The 18,569-nt window shown below is 42.1% G+C and overlaps 2 protein-coding genes across 2 annotated transcripts in view; both read left to right on the forward strand.

Moving 5' to 3' along the window:
• The first annotated feature begins 3,521 nt into the window (after positions 1 to 3,521).
• The window catches only part of LOC127562447 (zinc finger protein 883-like), an 80,985-nt gene continuing 65,937 nt past the window's right edge, over positions 3,522 to 18,569 (forward strand). The window contains exon 1 of the transcript XR_007953678.1: positions 3,522 to 6,819. The gene's annotated coding sequence lies outside the window, so the exon portion shown is untranslated. The remainder of the gene's footprint in view (positions 6,820 to 18,569) is intronic.
• On the forward strand, positions 9,473 to 12,431 carry LOC127562451 (zinc finger protein ZFP2-like). Its single transcript, XM_051998182.1, has one exon. It carries the CDS (start codon positions 10,914 to 10,916, stop codon positions 12,363 to 12,365), a length of 1,452 nt encoding a protein of 483 aa, XP_051854142.1. The 5' UTR covers positions 9,473 to 10,913; the 3' UTR covers positions 12,366 to 12,431.

Genomic DNA, 18,569 nt, shown 5'->3' on the forward strand with positions numbered 1-18,569 from the left:
TTTTTATTAGGAATGGATGTTGGATTTTATCAAATGCTTTTTCTGCATCTATTGAGATGATCATATGGTTTTTGTTTGTTTGATTATTGATATAATCAATTATGCTAATAGTTTTCCTAATATTGAACCAGCCCGGCATTCCTGGTATAAATCCTACTTGGTCATAGTGTATTATCCTGGGGATGATTTTCTGTAATCTTTTTACTAATATTTTATTTAAGATTTTAGCATCAACATTCATTAGGAAGATTGGTCTATAATTTTCTTTCTCTGTTTTCAACCTACCTGGTTTAGGTAGCAGTACCATGTCTGTGTCATAAAAAGAGTTTGGTAGGACTCCTTCAATCTCTATTTTTTCATATAGTTTATTTAGCATTGGAGTTAATTATTCTTTAAATGTTTGATAGAATTCACATGTAAATCCATCTGGTCCTGGAGATTTTTTCTTAGGGAGTTGGTTGACAGTTTGTTCTATTTCTTTTTCTGAGATGAAACTGTTAAGAATATTTACTTCTTCCTCTGTTAGTTTGGGCAAGCTATATTTTTGGAGGTATTCTTCTATTTCATTTAAGTTGTCGAATTTATTGGCATAAAGTTGGGCAAAGTAACTCCTAATTATTGCTCTAATTTCCTCTTCATTAGTGGCGAGTTCTCCCTTTTCATTTTAAGACTAACAATTTGATTTTCCTCTTTCCTTTTTAAATCAGATTTACTAAGGGTTTGTCTATTTTGTTGGTTTTTTTCATAGAATCAACTCTTAGTTTTATTAATTAATTCAATAGTTTTTTTTACTTTCAATTTTATCGATCTCTCCTTTTATTTTTAGAATTTCAAGTTTAGTGTTTGACTGGGGGTTTTTAATTTGTTCCTTTTCTAGCATTTTTAGTTGCAAACCCAATTCATTGACCTTCTCTTTCTCTATTTTATACAAATAGGCCTCTAGAGATATGGAATTTCCCCTTATTACCACTTTGGCTGCATCCCCTACATTTTGGTATGATGTCTCATTATTATCATTTTCTTGGGTGAAGTTATTAATTATGTCTATGATTTGCTGTTTCACCCAATCATTTTTTAGTATGAGATTATTTAGTTTCCAATTATGTTTTGGTCTACTTTCCCCTGGTTTTTTGTTGAATGTAATTTTCATTGCATCATGGTCTGAGAAGGATGCATTTACTATTTCTGCCTTACTGCATTTGAGTTTGAGGTTTTTATGTCCTAATATATGGTCAATTTTTGTATAGGTTCCATGAACTGCTGAAAAGAAAGTGTACTCCTTTCTGTCTCCATTACATTTTCTCCAGAGATCTATCATATCTAATTTTTCTAGTATTCTATTTACCTCTTTGACTTCTTTCTTAATTATTTTGTGGTTTGATTTATCTAATTCTGAGAGTGCAAGGTTGAGATCTCCCACTATTATAGTTTTGCTGTCTATTTCTTCTTGCAGCTCTCTTAATTTCTCTTTTAAGAATTTAGATGCTACACCACTTGGTGCATATATGTTTAATATAGATAGTGCTTCATTATCCATGCTACCCTTTAGCAAGATATAGTGCCCTTCCTTATCTCTTTTAATTAGATCAATTTTTGCTTTAGCTTGATCTGAGATCAGGATGGCTACCCCTGCTTTTTTGACTTCACCTGAAGCATAGTAGCTTTTGCTCCAGCCTTTTACCTTTAACCTGCATGTATCTCCCTGCTTCAGGTGTGTTTCCTGTAAACAACATTTTGTAGGATTCTGGCTTTTAATCCATTCTGCTAACCACTTCCTCTTTATGGGAGAGTTTACCCCGTTCACATTTATGGTTAAAATGACTAATTCTGTATTACTTGCCACCTTGTTAACCCCTGTTTATGCTTTTCTCCCTTCTTTCCCCTTTACCCCCCTTCCCAATATTAAGCTTGTGAACACCACTTGCTTCTCACAGCCCTCCCTTTTTAGTATCTCTCCCTCCGCCTTAGAGTTCCTCCCCCTATCTTACCCCTTTCTCTTCCAGTTTCTGTATTCCCTTCCCCTTAGCTTATTCCTTCCCTTTTCACTTTTCCCTTCTCACTTTTCAATGAGGTGGGAGAAGTTTCACCATAAATTGAATATGTCTAAAATTTTTCTCTTAAAGCCAATTCTGAAGGCAGTAAGATACCCACTATATTCATCTCCCTCTATTCTTTCTCTCAGATATAATAGGTGTCCTTTGCCTCTTCATGAGATGTAGTACCCCCACTTTACCCTTTTTCTGGTACAATGTCCTTTCCACATCTAGTTTCTAGAACAAGGTATACATGTATTCTTTATACATCTTTATAGCAGAAATATAGTTCCCAAGATTATTCTTTACCTTTTTAGATTTCTCTTGAGTTCTATATTTGTAGATCAAACTTTTTGTTAAGTTCTGGCTTTTTCATCAAAAATAGGTGAAATTTGCTTACTTCGTTGAATGTCCATCTTCTTCCCTGGAAAAAGATGCTCATTCTAGCTGGGTAAGTTATTTTTGGTTGCATAGCAAGTTCCTTAGCCTTTCGGAATATCATATTCCAGGCCCTTTGATCCTTTAATGTGGAAGCTGCCAGATCCTGGGTGATCCTTATTGTGGCTTCTTGATACTTGAATTGGGTTTTTCTAGCCACTTGAAGTATTTTTTCTTTCATCTGAGGGTTCTGGCATTTGGCCACTATATTTCTTGGTGTTTTGATTTTAGGATCCCTTTCAGTAGGTGATCGATGAATTCTTTCAATGTCTATTTTACCCTCTGTTTCTATGACTTCTGGGCAGTTCTCTTTGATAATTTCCTGGAAAACAGTGTCCAGGCTCTTTTTTTCATCATACTTTTCTGGGAGTCCAATAATTCTCAGATTGTCTCTCCTGGATCTGTTTTCCAGGTCTGTTGTTTTCCCAATAAGGTATTTCACATTCTTTTCCATTGTTTGATTTTTTTGGATTTGCTTGCTGATTCTTCTTGTCTCCTCGAATCATTCAATTCCATTTGTTCAATTCTGAGTTTCAATGAGGTATTTTCTTCACTCACTTTTTAAAAATCTTTTTCTAATGGTCCAATTGAGTTCTTTTGTTCTATGGAATTTTTTTCCATTTCGCCAATTTTGTTTTTTAGAGAGCTATTTTCTGTTTCCAGTTCACTAATCTATTTTTCAAGGATTTTATTTCTTTATCCACTCTGTCTTTAAATGAGTGGGATGACTTCTCCAGACTCTCTTGCCAAGCCTCCCTCTCCTTTTCCCATTTTCCTTCTAGCTCTCTTGTGAGAGCCTTTTTAATTTCTTCTATGAGGTTCATCTGTGCTGAGGAATAGATGATCTCCTCCTTTGGGGATTCGCCTGGGGACAGTCTGTTTTTAGTCTTCTCAGGGTTTAGAGTCTGCTCTCTGTATAGAAGCTGTCGAGGGTTAAAATCCTATTCAATTTTTTGCTCATTTTGTCAGAGAAGAATCAAAGACAAACTAGCAAAAAGAGAAAAAGAAAAAACCCCTAAATGGAATCTGCTTTTTTGGGGGGGAGGGGCTGGGTGGTGTTACCGAGCTTCTTCTACAGACTGCAGGGGCAGCAGCGAGGCACTAGCAGGACTGTGCTGCGCCCGCGCTCTGAGACTCTGAGAGCATGATGAGAAACTGTGGGGGAGGGGTGGCCAGGTCCCCAGAGACTCCAGCTGTTTGGGGTTGTATTCTTCACCCCCAGGTGTTTTTAGCTTCTCTGCTGGGCTGCTGGCTTGCTGCCAGGGCAAAGTGTCCAATCCTGTAGCAAAGCTCCCCGCACTGAGACAGCTGAGATCATACCCCATCCCACTCCGGTCTGCTTGGCTATGAGCTGCCTCCCGGGCGCTGCCGCTGCCTGCCCTCAGCCTGTGCCCGATCTAAAACCATCCCTGCTCTCGAGCAAAAACAGACCTTTCCTGGCGAATTTCAAGGACGTCTTCTATTGGTAACTATTTGTGGGGTTTTTTTTTTTTCAGTCAAGCATTAATTCAGAGGCTTGTAATGAAAGGGATTCTGAGAGAAAAACGCGGAGTTTACACAGCTGTGTGCCTCCTCTCCACCATGTTGGCCGGAAGTCTGATAGGGTTCTTCAATGTGAAATAGGATACTTTATATTCTATGTGAGTTTTAGTTGGTTTGTATTGAGTCATTTTAGAGTTGTTTCATTGTTTTGGAAATTCTGAGCAAATAGTCTATCTTTGTCCTTTGAACATGGTTAATATCTGAACATGTTTTGATATAGATTGGTTATTGAGCATCTTAAAAGTACAATGGTTTGTGTAATGTTGAATTAAAATTCATCTACTTTGATATGGTCAATACTTCCTGAGGATATGTAATCCTTGAGAGAGACCTAAATTCACCTGAAGCTTTGATTAATGAGTCCTGCTATTTGAGATATAATCTGAGACTGAAGCTGATATTATTTAAGGTTTTGAATTCAGATATGATTGTCTGATCATCAAGCCAGTAATCCATCATCTGAAAGGAAAATGCCACAAGCTATTGAGAGGAATGTGATCCTGAATTGTTACAGGTAGTAGTTAGTGTCTGGATAAGAGTTGTAAAGACAACCTTGGCCTCTGCTTAAGGGGAGATCCTTCTGACTTAGTTTCCTGGTAGTATTCCTTTGAATAAGAACCTACTTGATTATTACTGAATCTGGCTATAAGGTGGAATTGTTTATCTAAGCTAAGAATGCTTTATCCTGTCATGTATGTGCTCTCAGCCTGAGGCCTGAAGGACCAGTTTTTGATTATAATCATGTCCCTGCTTTTTCCTCTTATAGCAATTTTCTATAATCAGGGTAAGTGTTTAGTGGATACAAGAGCTTGCAGTTTCCTATCTGAAAACATGTAGTCATTATATCCTAACTAAATAAGTGAGTACTTGGCCTAGTCATCTATCTGTTGCTAGATGGATATAGCTCTCTTTTAGTATTTTTATTGTTGCTGATAGTCATTTTTGTTTGGGAAAGGCTACCTATTCTAATTACTGGGGACCCAAATGAGTTGGGACAACAGTGCAAAACATGTCAACAGGTTCCGTTGTGTGCTCACTCACATCCAGACATATCCCCATTGTAAACGAGAAACGGTGATTTCCGAAACTTGTCGCAAGGCTGTACCAGGATGTGGCAAGCTCACTTAAAAGTGCACCTTGTTAAAGGTTCGCCTGATCTCCACTAGCCTGTCCTCGTGGGGTCAGTCACTGGCCAGCCAGCCAATAAAGGGCGCTTTAATTAAATAATCTGGTCTGAGCTGTCTATCTTGTGTCTGTCCACTTCAGGAGACTCTTGGCCCTTTCCCAGGCCCCAGGCAGCAGAGGAGTCTCCACAGGGGAACAGGCTGTGGCTGCCACCTCTGAGAGCGTCTTCCAGCGCGGGCTCCCAATCGCTGAAAGCACATTTCTGGGGCAAAATGCAGAGGCTGCCCACCGCCTCACCCTGTCCCAGGCCTGGGGCATCTCACTGCAAGGCAGCAAGGAGAACAGGACAATGACCCAGCCAGCTCCCTCCTCTTCCTCCTCCACCTGGGCACTGGCAGGTTTCTAGGGTAGCAGCAACTAAATCGTGCATGAGCACAGCTCTCCAGCTCCTCAAGACTACATTTCCCAGAAAGCATAGGGCTTGTCAACTATAGAACAGTTGTCGTGGAAACGCCGGGAGGTTCCGCTTGATTGGCAGGCTCTCACAAGTGACTTCCGCTTCCCCCTACTGTCCTGATTCTTCTCTGGTGGGAGCCACGGGTGTTTCCGAGGGGAGCTCTGGGTCAGTGTCCTGCGGGCCACCTGCCCCCTGCCCAAAGGCTCTGCTCGCTGCCCTCCTCCCTCTTACCCCTCCCTTCCTCATCCTCCCTCTCTTACAGCTTCTTTTTGCTACTCCTCACCATCCTCCCCTTCTTCCCTCTTGTCTTTCCCCTTCTGTCTCTCTTCCTCTCTGTCTCTTCTACCACCTCCTCCTCTTCTTCACCTTCTAACCCCTCCTCTTTCTCTCCTGTCTCTTCTCCTTCCTCCTCTCCCCGTCCTCCTTTTTTTTACTTCTTTCCCTTTTCTCCCTTACTCTCATTCCCCCTTTCTCTTCCTCCCTTCTTTCCCTCTCCCTTCTCTTCTCCCCCTCATGTTCCCTTTCTTCTCCTTTTTCCTACTTCCTCTCCTTCCTCCTTTTTTCCTCCTTCTCCTTCTCTGTCTTTTCTTCTTAACTCTCCCTCCTCTGTCTCTCTCTCTCCCCCCGCCTCCCTTTCTTCCTTCTCCTTTCCCTGCCTGCTCGCCCTCCTCCTCCTCCTCTCTTCCAGCACTAGAAACCCCCCACCCTTTCCTCCCATCTCTGCCTCTTTGATCCTTACCTAGACCTCATTTTCCCTGGAAACAGGATGACCCTAAAAAGACCCATGCCCTGCATTTAGTGTGTTAAGGCTTACAAAGCACTTTGCATAGGTTGAGTCATTTGATGGAATAATCACTGAGGTTTATGCCCCTGATGCCCCAAACAGCCCCAAGGTAGGTGGGACTGATTTTACCCATTTTCTAGGTGAGCAAACTGAGGCTCAGAGAGGGAGTGAACCCGAGTGTTCTTAGACTGGACTTGCTGCCTCTCCCTGGGAACATAAGCTTCTGGGGGACCAGACGGGCTTTCTTTCCCCACGTATCCCCAACATCTGGCAGACGGCACTGAAGGTTCGGGAGATGGCTTTGGGGGTGTTCTCAGGCAGGGCAGGGCCAGCCCCACTCACGGTTTCCTTTTCCTCCCCAGCTCTCTGCCCTTGCCCAAGAGGAGTGAGCTCTGGACACTGGAATGGCCCCCATGCTCCTGACAGCCAGGTCTCCCCAGGTGAGTGGGAGGTTCCCGCCTCCAGCAATGGCCCCGCTCCTGGGCATTGAGTCCCCTGGGACAGCTTGCCCAGGTCATTGTAAGTTGCCATTCCGGAATTTGAATCCAGAATCAGACATCCAAATGCACAGGCAGCAGGAGCAAGGATTTGCATGAAGCTGTAACTGTCTGTTAGCTGCTTTGTTCAATCTCGAAGAAGAGCCAGCTTCCTGGGCTGCTTTTTGCTTCTGCTGGCACCCTCATGTTCTCGGGGCAGGGAGGGGGGTCCCACCATTTGGAGGCCACTCAGACGCCTCCTCAGGGAGGACCCGTGGGATGCGAGAGATGGTGGACAGAATGAGGGGCGGGGGATGGACAGCCTGAGAGCCTGACTGGTCCCCACAGCATGGAATGAGACCTGGAGGAGCTTCCTTGCCCTGCCTTGGTTGGATGTGCTGGGAGGATGGGGGCAGGGGGGAGGGTAGGTCCTCCTAGGGAGGGGATCAGTCCCTGGCCCAGCAAAGGATGGAGCAGCTGGCAAGTGTCCAGTGGAAGGGCCCAGGAAGGGAAAGGCCTTGGGGCTCATGCCATGTGGGGAGGCCACAGTAACTCGTACCCAGGATTGGTCGGGCCATCGTGGGGAAGGGGGTCCTTCGGGTTCTCTTTGGTGGCAGAAGACAGAATTTTGAGGCTTGATGTCAGGAGCAGCTCCCAGAATCCTTCACCCTGAAGTATCATGGGCTCTTTAGGGAGTGAGCTCCCCAGTTCAGAAGGGCTTCCACTCTAGCCTGGCTGACGCCTGGGAGGGACCTTCGAGGCCATCTTGTCCATCTCCTTCAGAAAGGTCAGGACTCAAATTCTGGACTCGAAGTCGGGCCCTGGTCCTCCGACAGAACCCTCTTGCCTTTGCACTGAGCTTGCTCCCGCTGCCTCTGGGGCCCCTTCCAAGCTCTGAGGTTCTTGATGGCAGCACAAACTGGGCTTCCTCCCGCCTGCGCGTTCTCCCCTTCCAAGCCAAGACTCACTCTGTGTGGCTTGTGTTTTCCTACACAATGTAACTGCGCTGTGTAAGGGGAGGAGTGCAGCATGGGACCTGAAGGGCTCTGGGCGGGAGATGGGGTGGCCATCAGGGTTAATGCTTCCTTCCAAAGCCAAGCTGGCAACCCTCTGAAGGGTAGTTTCCATGGGAGCTTCCCCAGAGTGAGTCTTTCAAGGTGGTTTTTCTGTGTGATGTTACAGTATAAATATTTTCTGAGTTTGCTGGCCAGAATCCCGAGAACCACGTGGCCCTGGCCCAGTCTCTGGGCCCTTCGCCCCCGGCTCCTTTCAAGGGCAGGTTTGCAAGGGCACAAACAAAGGCATTTGGTGTTTCAGGAGCCGGTGACCTTCCAGGATGTGGCAGTGGTCTTCACGCAGGAGCAGTGGGCTTGCCTGGAACCTGCTCAGAAGGAGCTGTACCGGGATGTGATGCTGGAGACCTACCAGAACCTGCTCTGCCTGGGTGGGACAGCTTCTCCTGGGATCCGGGCCCTGCCTCCCCCTCCCCTTCCCCACCCTGGGGTCTTTGGGTCCTTCCTTGGGCAAAGGCTGAGAGAGACTGATTGACCTTCATCCCCTTTGGTCCCAGGGAATCATTCCTTTGTGATTGTGATCTCTGCTTTTTGGGCTTGAGCAGAAGTATCCCAGATTTCTGTCCTGGTCCTTTATGTTAACTCTGTGCAAACCTTGCTGCTTCAGGTCTGTGTCTCAGAAACAGCCTGTTGTTGGCTTCTTACAGTTAAGGAACCACCAGGGATTTCTGGGGGAGGGTCCTCAGTGTGGCAGCCATGGTAAGCTTTGTGTAGAAAGGGATCCTGGCTGGGTGTGGATCACACTCCCACCCAGAAGCCTCCCCTTCCTTCACATTAATTTATAACAATTTATAATGTATTTTTTTTAACCATTGCTAGCACAGAGAGAGGTACTTATTCTGATCCCAGAGGGTCCTCTGGGGCTGTGGTTGGGACCCTCTTGCAGGAGAGGAAGAAATCAAGGAAGGAAGAGCTGACCCTGTCCCAGCTCAGACCCCACCCACAAGATCCCCTCAGCAAGCAGGAGGAGCAAGAGAGAAAATGGTTTAAGGCCAGCCCAGAGCAGCCCTTTGGCTTCTGCTTCATTTCTCTACCTGCGTTGTCCTTGTGGCTCCCCTGGGCTTTAGTATGGAGGTATTCTGGTTGCCTGGAGTTACTCCATGGGTCTGTATGCATTTTCTTCTGTTCCTCCTGGCTTCAGCCCCTGGGCTGAGGCTTTGTGCCAGGCTCTGCCCCCTGGGGCTTTCTTGGCCCCATGCCTACATAGGGTAGATCCAAAGTGAAACATCAGGCTGAGGGCAGATGTCCTGACTTAGCTCTACTAGAACAGCCGCAGGGTCTAGCCATCGCGTCGTTTGTCCCCAGAGATGTTAGAAATCTCCTCTTTAGGTTTCCTTGAATCTCTGCATCATCTGGTTTTCGTTTCCTGTGTCTTGGGTGAGACTTGGGATCGCTAAGTTTGAGTGGAACCTTTCTGTGTCCATCTTTACCCTTTGAGCAGGACTGGCCATGTGTAAGCCACGGGTGATCCACCAGCTGGAGCAAGGGGAGGCTCCTTGGACGCCAGAGAAGAGAGTCCTGGGGAGCGGCCATCCAGGTGAGTGAGTGCCTCACCCCAGGCAGGGGAGTCCTTGACAACGGTGTCCCCAGTGGTCAGTCAGTGCAGTCCTTCCACAGAGTTGGACAGGAGCCTCTGCTCAGAGCTGCCCAGACCTAGGGAGAAAAGCACCTACTGTGTGTTAGCCCTAGGAGAGTCATTCCCTGCCACCTCAGCAAGTCAGTCTCGTGATAAGTCCCAGTGTCAGAAAAGGCTCTTGGGATCCCAAATGTAGGTCTGGCTCAGGGGCCTCCTGTTCTGACCCCCTCTTGTTAAAGGTGCAATGGAGGCTCAGAACTTGACTAAGATCATCCAGGTAATCAGAGGGAAACTAGCACTGCAACTTCTTGACCCCAAGCCCAGTGGTCCTGCCTCAGAACCAGGATGTGTCCTGTTTCTTTCTTACCTTTCTGTGATGTAATATTCCCAGCAGTCCTGCTCCTGTTTTAAATTTCTGGGTTTTTTTTTTTTTTTGTATGTGTGTGTATGGACTTTGATGGAATCATAACAAATATCTTACATATTCATGCCATAATGAAATAAAATGAAGTCACATAAATTGAATTATAAAACTTCATAGGAATATAATTTATTAAGCTTTTGGGATTAATCAGCAAAAAATACAGCTATGAGTTGAAGGGTAACAGCATAGTAGCACATTTCCTGCCCTAATGGGATGGAACCAGAGTACTTAGTGGCAAGTTTTGAGCTTTGCTCCAGTCTGTTTCAATCTTGTGACAATGGGAAACTCAGAACATTTCTTAGTTTTTGTTAAAAAAAAAAAAAAAAAAAAAAAACTATAAGAAATGTAACCTCCCATTGAGACTACTGATTGTCAGGGCCATACATACCAATCTTCCCTGGATACACATGAAGATGAGCTGATGTTAAAGTGCCAAACAGCCTTTTTTTTAATTGGCAATCTCAGCAGGGGTTAGCAGGAAGCAAGAGCAGGTGTATGTATGTCTCTGTGTCTCTCTCTCTGCATCCCTGAATCTCTCCACATCTCTGCCTCTCTCTACTTCTCTCCACATTTTTCTTTTCTATGGACTCAAAGCTGGCCATTTATATTTACTGTCCTCTGGGATTACCCCATGCCTAGCCCACTCAGCAGTGCATGAGTGGATCCACAGAAGGGATACCTGGAGTTAGTGCTGCATCTTAAGAAAAGATCTAGCAAGAAGACAGATCCCTCACCTTTTCAAGGAAACACCTGTGAGAAACAACCTCCTGCCTCAGAGGCCAAGCCCCTTTTTACATCCTGGGTCCATCCCACCAGCCGATATGGCATACATGGTTTATCAGAAGGAAAGTCCCTAACAAAGAAATGCCTTTTCTCCTACTCTCAAAAACTTTTGAGAATCAGTAGGAAAGATGTGTATTACAGATACACACACACACACAGATACGTTGTTGAGAAGCTCAAAATAGGATTATAAATATAGCAGATGGGTATAGAGGATATTTCCATTTTCTTTATTTCCTTTCTTCTTTTTTTTTTTCTAGATTGGGACAGTAGGCCTGAAACCAAGGAGTCAGCTCCCAAACTAGGTATATCTAGGGAGAATTTTTCTCAAAATACACTCATAAAGGAAGATTTTTCTATATCCAGTCTGAAAGAAGCTTTGGCATATGGTGGAAAACCAGAGAGGCAACAGACCATTGAGGAGAACATTTCCAAACAAGTAAATATCATTCAAAGGAAAACTTACAATGAGATGAGAAGCCATGAAAATATTAAGTATAACCGATGTATCAGTATGGAACCAAAGGTTTTTGCTCAACAGAGAATTTTCTTAGGAAAGGATTTTCTCAGATGTGATTCTGGCAGAATGAACTTCTTTCTATCTTCAGAACCAAGAAAGTGTCATAGAACTTACTCTAAGGAGATAGAGTCTAGGTATAATGAATGTGAAGAATCCTTCACTTCTCAGTCAGATTTTATTGCATCTGATAGATTTTATCCTACAGAGAAACATGATTATTCTAAAGAATATGAGAAAGCTATTAATTTCAGCCCATTTGTTAATTCCCATCAGAATATTGATATTGAAGAGAATGCTCCTAATAATATTAAATTTGAGAAAACTGCCATCCAAAAGGTACAACTAATTGAACATCAGAGAATTCACACTGGAGAGACATCTGAATATAGTAAATATGGGGAGTTTTTCAACCATGGTTCATCCCTTGCTTCCCATCAGAAGATTCACACTGAGAACAAACCTAACCATTGTTTGAAGTCCTTCCTTCAGAGTTCTCAGCTTTCTCATCACCAGCAAATTTATACTGGAGGGAAGCTTTATGAATGTAATCAATGTGGGAAGGCATTCCACCTGAGGGAACTCCTTACTCTCCATCAGAGTATTCATACAGGAGAGAAACCTCATAAATGTGCAAAATGTGGAAAAGCCTTCAGCCAGAGAGGACATCTTAATCTACATCAGAGAATTCACACTGGAGAAAAACCGTATAAATGTAATGATTGTGGGAAGTTCTTTCGTCTGAAAGAACACCTTACTCGACATAAGAGAATTCATACTGGTGAAAAACCTTATGAATGCAATGACTGTGGTAAGGCCTTCCGCTTAAGTGAACACCTTACTCATCATCAGAGAATTCATACTGGTGAAAAACCTTATGAATGCAATGACTGTGGAAAGGCTTTCCGCCTGAGTGAACACCTTACTCGTCATCAGAGGATTCATACTGGAGAAAAACCTTATGAATGCAATGAATGTGGGAAGTTTTTCAGACGGAGAGGACTTCTTACTCGGCATCAGATTATTCACACTGGAGAGAAACCGTATGAATGTAATGAATGTGGGAAGGCCTTTAGTCTGAAAGCATCACTTACTCGACATCAGAGTAACAGATGTCATCCCATATCTGGAAATTAAGCTAAAATTATAAGACCTAAATATGGACAACTACAAAATTCTGAGAAGTAAATTAAATGGATGGAATTCAGTATTCATAGTTTTTCTAGTATAATGAAACAATTATTTCTTTAAAATAATTTACAAGTTTCATATAATATTCCTTAAAATACCAAAAAAAAATTTTAACTGTTCAAATCTTTTGACTGAGTAGGTGCCAACATCACTAGAAAAAATAGTAATCCCTTCTTCCCATTCAGTCATTTTAGTCATATGTGAAGCTTCATGGCTCTATTTGGGCTTTTCTTAGCAAAAATATTGGAGTGGTTGGCCATTTCCTTTTCCAGCTCATTTTACAGATGAATAAACTGAGACAAACAGTTACATGACTTGCTCAGGATCACACAGGTATTGTATTTAAACTCAGGTCTCCCTAATTTCAGGCCCAGCACTCAGTCCACTATGCCACTTATGTCCAGAGGTTCCATAGGTGACAACATTTATAATACCTTTATGAATGCAATCGTAGCAAAAAATTAGGTATGTATCAATTGTGAAATGGCTGCACAAATTTTGGGTATGTGCTTGAGGTGGAATATTATTGTGCAGCAAGAAATAATAAATATGATAAAAATGATAAATAAGATAAATATGATAAAGTTGGGATGGGAAGCTCTAATACTTGCTGAATTCAGATTTTTTGAAAGCCTTAAGTTTTTTGATGGCCCCCATTATGGAAATACTTATAAGTCTCCCTTTTTTAAAATTAGAGTCCCAAACAGAATACAGTCCTGAAAGTACTAAAATAGGTCATCCAACAATCTTCTTCCACTGAACTTGTGTTTTCAGAGATCTCCACAAAGACCAAGCTGAATGGAGTCTGACAGGTACCTATGAATGGCCAGACCAAATGATCATCAGGCTCTGGAGCTCTGAGGTCCCCAAAATGACCTCTCCACACTACTTTTAAAAAGCAGTTGTTCAACTGTTTCTGGACCTAGCTACTGAGTATATAATGCTGGGTCAGACCAATACCTTTCATCAGGAGTTGCTTATTGTGAATTGAATAGGAACAAGCTGGTAAGGCCCAGAAGGCCTCTTATTAAATGGAAGATGATACTCCCCCCAATCCCTCTGGTGTTAGTAGTATTCATAAGTAACTTTAATTACTGGCCTCCAGTCTCAACTAAAAAACCTACCTCCTCCACTACCTCAATTGGCCCCTACTTCAAGGATCTGGTTTCTAAGGAATGCCTGATCTCATCATGAGAGAAATAGGTACAGCTACACTTTGGACACCATACTCTTAAGCTATAGGACATCCTAACTGAGTGGGCTGAGCTGTTGTATAAAGGGAACTCAAGGGTCAGCTTGGTTTAGATCTCCAATACTTATATTGCAGCCATTGGTCTGGAACTTGAATAGGACTGAACAATCAGAAGCTCTCTTCTTTGGGATCAGGATCAGTGCATATAAGCATCCAAAAAAAAAAAAAAGTTGATACCTCCAACTATATACATTTGTTTGTAGCCAGATCAGCACCCATTGGAAACATGTGCTGTGGCAGGACCAATATCTTAAGGCCTACCCAGTATAGACTATTTAACTCCAGGGGTTATTGCTTGGCTTATTATTGTCACAGGGTGGTGGCCAGAGACAAATAGCTCAGGAAGAGGCAATAGCTTCTCCCTCAGGGCATCTCACAACTTGGCCCAACACCATGGCCAATTACAGGAAGGCTACAGCCAGCAGAATCAACATGGGACCTTTGATGAATAGTCTTTCCTTGCTACGGCTAAGTAAACTTATTTTTAAGTTGTGATGTTATTTGCAAGAAGTGTTTTGTTAACTGTTAGACTGTAAGTGTCTTCTATCATTCCAGTCTCAAATTTTAAGTATCAAACCAGCCTGAGTCAGGCCTGGCCTAGAGCATATTCCCTCTGCCAAACTAAACCAGTAGACACTGGGGAATAGGCCCATTGTTAATCTGGGGGAGTGGAGCACCATCTGCCAGGCTCTGAGCTCAGGACCATATGATTCCCTCAGTTAAGAACAAGGAAGCTACTTCAGTGCAATGGGATTCTGAATCAACAAGAGCATCCAGCAATTTCCCATGGTCCTCAGTCTGCCCCCAGTTGGCAAACTGACCCTCTCCCACTTTTTTTTGGAAAGAGGGTGGATGCAAAAGTCAGTCCTGTACTGTTGTGGTCATGTGTTCTTACTTCCCCAAAGCCATCTCCATGATGAATTAGTGCCACCCCCACAATGGAGAGAGCTCTCCACAGGGACCTCTGAGATCCAGCTTTCAGGGCATCTTAACCAACAAGGACTATTCTGGGAACTGTGACCTCCCAGGTAATCACACCTGCCTGGTGATGTCATCACACCTGCCTAGTCTGTGCATAGCTTGCTATATTCCAAGCTATACTTTCCCAGGCATTCTGGTCTGCTCAATCTGCACTCAGTCTGCAGTAATTTATGTCATTCTGACCTGGCACAAACCTCGCTTTCAGGTCGCTCATTGGCCAGTGGAAGGCTGGGAAGCATAGCAGCAGAGCTGATTGAGGTATATAGGAATAGATCTGCAGAAGTGATAAGGCACCTGCCCTGATAGGAAGAGATAGTAAGAGAGACAGTTTGTCTGAGAATGGTAAAATTTCTCCTTTAATCCACCTAACTCTAAAATAGAAATTTTGAAAATCAAAATAAAATTGAATAAAAAATATATTGAAATAATAAAATCGGTTTTTGAAAAAAGAAAAAATGACAAAAAATCTGAAAAAATTCCAATTGCCAACATCAAAAATTAAAGAGAATTGACAGTTGAAAAGTAAGTCATGGAAATTATTAGACACTATGTTGACTAGCAAAATTTATTACAAGCTAAATGAGTGATTATTTATAAAAATGCAAAATACTTAAAATAAGAAATAGACTTAATAATGTCTTTTTTAAAAGGACATAACCCTCCAAAAAATAACTCCTAAAGCAAAAATATTTTTAAACAAGAGAAAGTTAATATACAAGTTAATTCTGTCAGACATCAAGTTGATTATAAAATTTTCCTTGCTGTTTTCTCATTCAGTTTTTCATTGTTTTATTTATTTTTTTCTTACTTATAAAAATATTTTTTAACATTTGCTTTTAAAACTCCGAGTTCCAGATTGTTTCCCTTCCTTCCTCCCCATCCCCAATGAGAATGCAAACCATTCAATATATATGTCATGCAAAATATTTCTCTAATAGTCAGTGAAAGAAAACATAGACACCTCCCCCCCAAAAAAGCCTTCAAGGAAAAAAAAATGCAAAAAAAGTTGACCAATCTACATTAAGACACCATCAATTCTTACTCTAAATATGGGCAGCATTTTTCATCCTGAATCTTTCAGAATGTCTTGGATCATTGTATCTCTGAGAAGAGCCAAGTTCTTAAGAGCTGATCATCTTATACTATTATTATTACTTTGTATCCAGCACTCATTACTTTGAGCTCAGGGAAATCTTTCCAGGTTTTTCTGAGAGCATCCTGCTCATCATTTCTTACAACACAATAATATTGCTTCACAATCACATACCACCATTTGTTCAGCCTTCCCCAATTAATGGGCATCCCCCAATTTCCAATTCTTCAAAGTCAATTTTCGCAGGTAGAAGCCTTTCTTTTTAACCTTTGATCTTTATTCTAGTGTTGCTTGTTGCATTGAATTGTTTGCTCCATTCTGCTTTTTACTCTTACTCTAGTAGTCCTTGGTCCAAGCTATTTCTGTTTTTGTTTGGTGAATTGGATTTAGGTTTGTTTTTTGTGTTTGGTTGATATGTGGTATGAATACTTGGATGTTCTGAGTTTGTTTCTTTGCTTTTTCTTACTCCATAATTGTTTTTTTTTTTCCTTATTGCTTAAGAAGTTCTCATTGGTGTCCTCATTTTTCCTGCCTCCAACTCTTGAGTGGATCACCAAGGCTCTCCTAATAATGATGGTTCTGCTTCCCACTAGAGTTGTGGGTGACTACCTGATCCTTGTCTCCTCTCAGCCCTGGCCTTGAAACAGAGAGCTGGGTTCAGAGTTTAACCTCTGTCCCATCTTTGGCAATATCCAAGCCCAATAAAACCTCCTAAATGAAGCAGGGGGAAGCATCTTTGATGACAGTGGGAAATGGTGATCTCCTGCTGGCTAGACTTAGGAGCTGCCTTCAGCCTTGCACACATATATTGTATCTAGGATATACTGTAACCTATTCAACATGTAAAGGACTGCTTGCCATTTGGAGGAGGGGGTGGAGGGAGGGAGGGGAAAAATCAGAACAGAAGTGAGTGCAAGGGATAATGCTGTAAAAAATTACCCTGGCATGGGTTCTATCAATAAAAAGTTATTTAAAAAAAAAAAAAAAAAAGAATCCTCTCTAAGCACCCCCCAACTGATGACCATTCAGCTTCTACTGAAATATTTTAAAGTGCTGTACATATCCTACACTGCATGGACCATGGGCATAGAAATGACAGTTGAATTCCTGTTATGTTTTAGATATTACTTAGTCAGTTGCCCTTTAGCAAACTCCTAAGATTATTTTGAGCTTCCGTGATCACTATCCTTCCTCCCTCACAAGATAGTGGGCAGGTTCCATGGAAATCTTTGCTCAGCCTGGAAGGTGTGTGGAATAGAGAGATAAGGTGAAGAACTTACAGGAACATGTGAATTCTTTTCTGGATTTTATTTTAATTATTTCTGTGTTTCCCCTATGACCTATATAATAAGAGCAGGCCCATATTTACTTGAGCCTTGACCAGCTATAAACATATTTACTTAACCTGAGCTGATGACATTTATCAGTATTTGACATTTATGGATATTTAGTCTATTAGCTTGACCACTGTCTGTTTAATTATCTGAAGCCTGAAGGCCTGATTTTCTGTTTCCTAGAAACAGAAAGCTTCCATTCCAATCTCTCCAGATAGCAATAACCAATCAGATGCCTCCCCTTCCCCTTCTCAAGGGTCTTTTACTTGTAATCTCTAGTATAAAAGCTGTGTATCTTTACTACTTCTTTAGTCCTCCTACCATAAGTTTTCTCTTATCTCGTGATAGGACAGCTATCCTGTTTTAATAAACAACCTTTCTGCTTTTTACTAGTAGTCTCTGAGTAGTCATTTTGGGTAAGGGTCTTCTACATCCCACACAAAGGAACTGTACTAACAAAGTATGTCTAGCAAGTGGCTTAATGGGGACATTTCCATTTTCTTTTTTTTTTTTCAATTTGGGAGAAAAGGCCTGAAAACTGGATATTTCTGTGGACTCACAAAGGATGTTCTCTGAGTTTCCAGTCTGAGAGCAATCTGAGACTGGGATGGCAGATTAGAAAGAGCATGGAGGATAAAAATCCTCAGCAATCATCCAAAATCAATCTCAAAATCACCTCAAAATCATCTCAAATCATCAAAATCATCAAATCATCCAAAAGGAAACTCTCAGTAAAATGATGAGTTGTGCAGGTGATAAATGTGTCCAAAGCATCCGTTTGGAAGCAATCTTTTTGTAAGAGATAATAGTATCTCTAGGAAAGGATCTTCCCAAATATAACACACACAGAAAGAGAGGCAGGAGAGCTTCACTTAATCTTCAGAACCAAGAAAAGGTCATAAAATTTGCTCTGGGGAGATACTTTCTACATCTAAATCAGATTTTATTGCATATCATAGAATCTATTCTGGAAAGAAACCTGGGGAGCCTAATGAATTTGAGAAAGCCATCTAAGCCCAACCATCAGTTCCCATCAAAAATAGGTCATTGGAGAGAAAACTCACTCTGGGAAGGCTTGCTCCAAAACCAGAGAATTAAATGAAATTCACAGCAAATTCACAAAGCGCAGAAAGCTTCCTACCTCAATTCATCCCTTCCTTCCAATCAAAAAAACTCACATTGAGAAGAAATCTTATTTTTGAAGTCCTTCCTACACCAGAAAATCCAAAATGGAGAAAAACATTTTGAATATAATGAATATGAGAAGACTTTCAACCAGCCATCAGAGTATTCATACTAGAGAGAAGCCTTATGACTGCAATGTGGGAAGGCCTTCTACGTGAAAGGACATCCTCTTCCTTATAAATTGACCTACCTAGGACTCTTGAGACTTGTATAAAGAAATCTGTGCAATAGAAATAAGAAATAAAGCAATTAAATAACTAGAAGGTTATTCAACTTTTGTAGATTTTGTCAAGTTAGCAAAATAA

Source organism: Antechinus flavipes, chromosome 4 (genome assembly GCF_016432865.1).
Source record: "Antechinus flavipes isolate AdamAnt ecotype Samford, QLD, Australia chromosome 4, AdamAnt_v2, whole genome shotgun sequence".
Classification (NCBI taxonomy): domain Eukaryota; kingdom Metazoa; phylum Chordata; class Mammalia; order Dasyuromorphia; family Dasyuridae; genus Antechinus; species Antechinus flavipes.

Bases quoted from the DNA above. Each gene is read 5' to 3' on its own strand.
- LOC127562451 (XM_051998182.1), top strand. From the start codon at position 10,914: ATGGGTATAGAGGATATTTCCATTTTCTTTATTTCCTTTCTTCTTTTT.